General features: G+C 40.5%; 1 protein-coding gene across 1 annotated transcript in view; it reads left to right on the top strand.

Moving 5' to 3' along the window:
- LOC139385133 (calcium and integrin-binding family member 2-like) overlaps positions 1 to 4,024 on the top strand; it is a 45,419-nt gene extending 41,395 nt beyond the window's left edge. The window contains exon 6 of the mRNA XM_071130209.1: positions 3,986 to 4,024. Within this exon, the coding sequence (XP_070986310.1) occupies positions 3,986 to 4,007 (22 nt within the window). The 3' untranslated portion in view covers positions 4,008 to 4,024. The remainder of the gene's footprint in view (positions 1 to 3,985) is intronic.
- The last annotated feature ends 2,102 nt before the right edge of the window (positions 4,025 to 6,126 follow it).

Raw genomic sequence — 6,126 nt, forward strand, 5'->3', positions numbered from 1 at the left:
TTTTTGCTGCAGGCTGTGAACACACTTCATCAGTCTCTCATTCACAATTTGACAAGCACTGGATAATGCCTCGAATTTCTCGGCAGGATCCCCTTTGTGTGCCCGTAATGCACCCTAAATCCATGCCTTTTGTGGCCAGTGGCCGTTGTGCCCTTCTCCCTAAGTGCTGTGTGCTCCGAAGCACCTCTCGCTCACATGGCTCTCTATCATGTGATCGGGTCATTCTCACAGGCTACAAGTGAAGACAGACACATCGGGGACGCAACTGCGCTTGTCCTTATCCAATCCCGAGATGCATATTGAAGATATTGGAATAACTGTCCACATTTACTTTTCGTCAGCCAACAAGATGAGTAAGCCTAACGAACAGCAGAAGCCCTAGCCTATGTCAATCTACTATCCCCCGTAGTGGAAAAGTTGACCTATTCTGTGTGAGAAATAAATATTCAAAACATAGTCTGGGACAGTTGTGGGATGCGATAGATCCCAAATTAATACAACCACTAGCATCAACACAAAAACATTTTGGGCAGTGTGGCTGACACAACAGAATTTAATGTTTAGCTTAAAATGTTGATCAACTATTAGGATATTTCTTCACATTATAAGCGCATACGTGTCGTGGAAATTTCCTGTATTACCAAATCATGAGAGAGCAAACCACACACACAAGTCAGAGTTATCAGAAAGTCCCGTCTTCAATTATATGAGCTTCATCATAGCCCTGTGACTCTCAGATCAATTCAGTGTCCATAAATGAATTATCTGAGAGTGCTTACATATTGGCAACTGAGATCCTTTATAGCAGAGACACACATAGCCAGACAGCATTGGCTATAAATTATCGTTCAGTTTGGTCTCCTAAACTAAGTTCTTATCTCGTTCTTGGTACCACTTAGAAACAAAACATTACCTCATCCAATGGCATATATCAATTGTCATTTTAGATACTTCCATCCCAGATACAATCCCTCCTGGACAAGCTCTCGGAGACAGTGAGCCTCCTAGGTCATATACTAGATCAAGATAAGGGCAACCTCAGAGGGGACATGGTAATAGTTAGACACATTCCCATAAGAAGACAAGCCTAACCTCTCCCCAATGGGAAAAGTAACTTTTCGCACATAAGCATACTTAGGAAAATGAATAAAACATCTTATTTATAAATGTTACCTAAAGGATTCTGATTCTGTTACACGGCAGTAGGATATAAGCACAAATATTTCATTAGCAAGAAAACACCATTTACAAAAATGACCGTAAATGCGATTGTGCATGTAAAGATTTATTATAAAGGTGCATTTTTATGGTAAAAAATGAGCTTCCCCAAACTTGAAACTAAAACGTTGTTTATATCTGCCAGTTAGGCTCTACACCCCTTCTAAAGCGGATTCACGTGCTTCATTTTAAGAAGTTATTTGTCCACATTAGTTGTGATACAAACCTTATCAAAACATATGGGCTAGACTACATGAGATGTGATACTAACCTTATTAAAACATATAGGCCTATTGGCTAGGCTAGAGGAGGTGTGATACAGACCTTATTAAAACATATAGGCCTATTGGCTAGATGAGGTGTGATACAGACCTTATTAAAACATACTTGCTAGATGAGGTGTGATACCAACCTTATTAAAACATATAGGCCTATTGGCTAGGCTAGATGAGGTGTGATACTAACCTTATTAAAACATATAGGCCTATTGGCTAGGCTAGATGAGGTGTGATACTAACCTTATCAAAACATATAGGCCTATGGACTAGGCTACATGAGGTGTGATACAGACCTTATTAAAACATACAGGCCTATTGGCTAGATGAGGTGTGATACTAACCTTATTAAAACATATAGGCCTATGGGCTAGGCTACATGAGGTGTGATACAGACCTTATTAAAACATATAGGCCTATTTGCTAGATGAGGTGTGATACAGACCTTATTAAAACATACAGGCCTATTGGCTAGATGAGGTGTGATACCAACCTTATTAAAACATATAGGCCTATTGGCTAGGCTAGATGAGGTGTGATACTAACCTTATTAAAACATATAGGCCTATGGGCTAGGCTACATGAGGTGTGATACAGACATTATTAAAACATATAGGCCTATTGGCTAGGCCACATGAGGTGTGATACAGACCTTATTAAAAGATACAGGCCTATTGGCTACATGAGGTGTGATACTAACCTTATTAAAACATATAGGCCTATTGGCTAGGCTACATGAGGTGTGATACCAACCTTATTAAAACATACAGGCCTATTGGCTAGATGAGGTGTGATACAGGATTATAAAAAGTTGAGAGAAAAAAAAGACACAGTTTCTTATGCTGGGCATCATTCACAAGTGATAGGCTAATATTGTCACCCGTCAGACTATTCTTGATTTAATCTTGTCTTTACATATACTAAATAATAAATTGACGTGACATTAGTTTTGATTTAGAATGGACCATTATCATGCACCTGTATGGGAGCGGGTAGGGGGGGGGGGGGAAACACATCACATCTATAGCGAATAGAGACTGGAGGACGCTTTTTCCGTGGTTCATTTTCATGCCAGCCAGGTAGGCTATACTCCTGTTGTAAAGAGAAGCAACGTGCTAAATATTTGGAAAGTTGAGAAATAAATATACTAGGCCTAGCCAATAGAAAGCCGATGGGATCCTCCTCTTTTTAATAGAAGCCATCACTCTGTTTTCTCATGCAATTGCATAGCCTATAGAAATGTTGCGCAACATGAGTTCATGGGCTCTCATTAAGTATTTGATTTTCTATTACATTTGCATTGATGTCAGAGTGATTAGAGTGACAATAGATTGCAGAGTACCAGGCAGTTAGCTGGTAGGCAACTAATGACCATCAGCAGCATCAGAGCTTGAAGAAGCCTAATTACCGTGACTAAATGGTCACGTGGAATTTGACTGTCTTCGTGACCGCCCGGTGTGGCGGTAATACGGTCACCGCAACAGCCCTAATTCTCATGTTCCTTTAACTGAGGAGTGGCTTCTGTCTGGCCACTCGATCATAAAGGCCTGATTGATGGAGTGCTGCAGAGATGGTTGTCCTTCTGGAAGGTTCTCCCATCTCCACAGAGGAACTCTGGAGCTCTGTCAGAGTGACCATTGGGTTCTTGGTCATCTCCCTGACCAAGGCCCTTCTCCCCCGATTGCTCGGTTTGGCCAGGCCGCCAGCTCTAGGAAGAATCTTGGTGCTTCTAAACTTCTTCCATTTAAGAATCATGGAGGCCACTGTGTTCTTGGGGGACCTTCAAAGCTGCAGCCATTTTTGTTGGTACCCTTCCCCAGATCTGTGCCTCAACACAATCCTGTCTCAGAGCTCCACAGACAATTCCTTCGACCTCATGGCTTGGTTTTTGCTCTGACATGCACTGTCAACTGTGGGACCTTATATAGACAGGTGTGTGCCTTTCCAAATCATGTCCAATCAATTGAATTTACCACAGCTGGACTCCAATCATTATGGGGTATTGTGATGTCATTATGGGGTATTGTGATGTCATTATGGGGTATTGTGATGTCATTATGGGGTATTGTGATGTCATTATGGGGTATTGTGATGTCATTATGGGGTATTGTGATGTCATTATGGGGTATTGTGTGTAGATTGATGAGGATTTTTAACATTTATTTAATTAATTATAGATTAATCCTGTAACGTAACAAAATGTGGAAAAAAGTCAAGGGGTCTGAATACTTTCCGAATGCCCTGTACATATTGTTGATAAGGGGACAACACTTCTAAAAGAAGACCAGTTCCACTGTTGACAGAATAACTTGCCTCATAGACAGCCCAGTTAAAGTGATACATCACTCCAAAAATCTATGTTTATTATTACATGTTTTCAAGACCTCTAAAATGTTTTTCTATATTTTGTTGGATGAGTCCATGATGTCCCATCTGTTGTAAATGCAGCTGTGTAACTAACTATGTCCTTGTGTTGTGTTTTGTTTTTCCAGCACGTTCCACCTACGGATCTGAGGTGAGGTGATTCAGCCACTCCCATGATGAGGCTTTAGACAATGACGGAAGAGGGGGGGAAGATGAAGAAGAAGAAGAAGAATGTGGTCGCTTTCTGGTTCGTCTGATGACGTCATCCCCGAAGACTCCTCCCAGAGTCTCTGTGGCCCCGACCCACAGCAGAATGACCCCTGACCTCAACCTCAGTACAGCATAGTGCCTACCAAAAAAAAAACGTTAGTAGAGAGAAGTCTTGTCTTTCCCCAAGTCTATCTTCGATCGATGCGATGTTTGTACAAAATATAACATTGAGAAGAAAAAGAAAGGAAGTGGAACAAAGGTTTGGCTTCGGCTGCAGGAAAATGGACCAGGGGGGATTTTATTCTCTGAAGCACAGGCCCTTTTTTTTGCCAACTCATGTTCTATAGGAAGGACGTTATCGACCACAAGACATTTCCATTTTCGGAAGAGAAGATCATTAATGCATGATTGTTTTCTCTTATAATCAATTGTAAACTTGTTTAAAAGATGGAACCACAAACAGACTCCAAATGGAGATAGAAAATGAACCGATGAACAACGAGGGGCTAATTTTTTAATACCTGTAGGGCTTAGCTACAACACAACCTATAAGCAGTTTTCTAGAAGATGTAGATGTAGGATTTTTTTTGGCAGAATTGTTAAGTTTCTTCTTTCTTCAAACTGACTTAACCTTTTTAAAGTGTATACATTGTATGAACACTGACTGACAACAATGCGGAAGTGGATTGAACAACGAGATATTTTCTGTCTGACGGTGTACGGAAGAAAAAAAAACAGTAAGATATATTAGTAAATGAAGTATATTACAAGCACAGTTTTAGCACCCGAGGGCAGAACAGTTGAAGAGCTATGCAATATATCTTTATGAAATGCACGAGTGTTACATAAAATTGCAAATAGCTTTTAATTTTTTTCGCTCCAGTCCAAGTATAGTGGTTTTGTACTGCTGGATCACAATGACAATCAGAACCTGTGACGTAGTGGTAACATGAACAAATAGGTGGGTGAACGCTGAATCGCCGTTTCGCGGTGAGTTAAAGTAACGCTCCTCCTCTCTATGCTTTCAACTCTCTTTATATTTTCCTGCATTAAAAAGGAGGGAGAAAACTCACGCGCACAAAACAACACAAAAAAATATATATAAAAAGGCGCGTTGTTTTTTTGTTTTTTTTTATGTGCGCTTCCCGCTCCTCTAAACCACGGACCATAATGTGACCTAACTGTTCCGCAGTTAAAGGAAGGGCTCTGTTCTCTGTCTCATCACCCCTTCCGTTATGTTATGCTATGTTACCTTGTCCTGCCTGTCAACGTGATATAATGGCATTAACATCACTAAAGATAATAACGTGTTCAGTCTTTCATATGATAAGAGCATTTGGCTAGACTTTGATTAAATACATTTTCTGTTTGCTTCGATGTTTTAATGAATCTTCTTCTTTTTTTTTTTTGGAAAGTTGTCATTGTTTCTCCTGGTATTTCTTGTCTACCTCGTGAGTAATAACATTTTACTTCCAACATTAACTTGAGCTTGTGTAACAGATGTGAAACGGCTAGCTTAGTTAGCGTGGGCGCTAAATAGCGTTTCAATCAGTGACGTCACTTGCTCTGAGACCTTGAAGTAGTAGTTCCCCTTGCTCTGCAAAGGGCCGCGGCTTTTGTGGAGCGATGGGTAACGATGCTTCGAGGGTGACTGTTGATGTGTGCAGAGAGTCCCTGGTTCGCGCCCGGGTATGGGCGAGGGGACGGTCTAAAATTATACTGTTACACTTGAAATGAACCTTGCTAAAAGATGACAAAATGAAAATGCCCCAATGTACACTTTAATTTAGATAGGAAAACTGTCCAGTCATTATCCATATCTGCATGGCTGCCTCAAGTCAATCTGCCCCCCAAAAAACTGTTATAGCTCACTCAAAACTAAATATCCTTTTTCAAACCAACCATCCAATATTTAATCTGGGCTCTTGTTTCCTTCAAGTTTTTTTTAGTTAAAGCCAGCGTCCTGTCCAAAGGTCTTGTTAAAGATGCTGTTAATTCTCTGATGTTAAAAGGCCAATGTAAATGTATCTTCTGTGAGTTATCCATGCATTAACCCAGT

Source organism: Oncorhynchus clarkii, chromosome 26, assembly GCF_045791955.1.
Source record: "Oncorhynchus clarkii lewisi isolate Uvic-CL-2024 chromosome 26, UVic_Ocla_1.0, whole genome shotgun sequence".
Classification (NCBI taxonomy): Eukaryota; Metazoa; Chordata; class Actinopteri; order Salmoniformes; family Salmonidae; genus Oncorhynchus; species Oncorhynchus clarkii.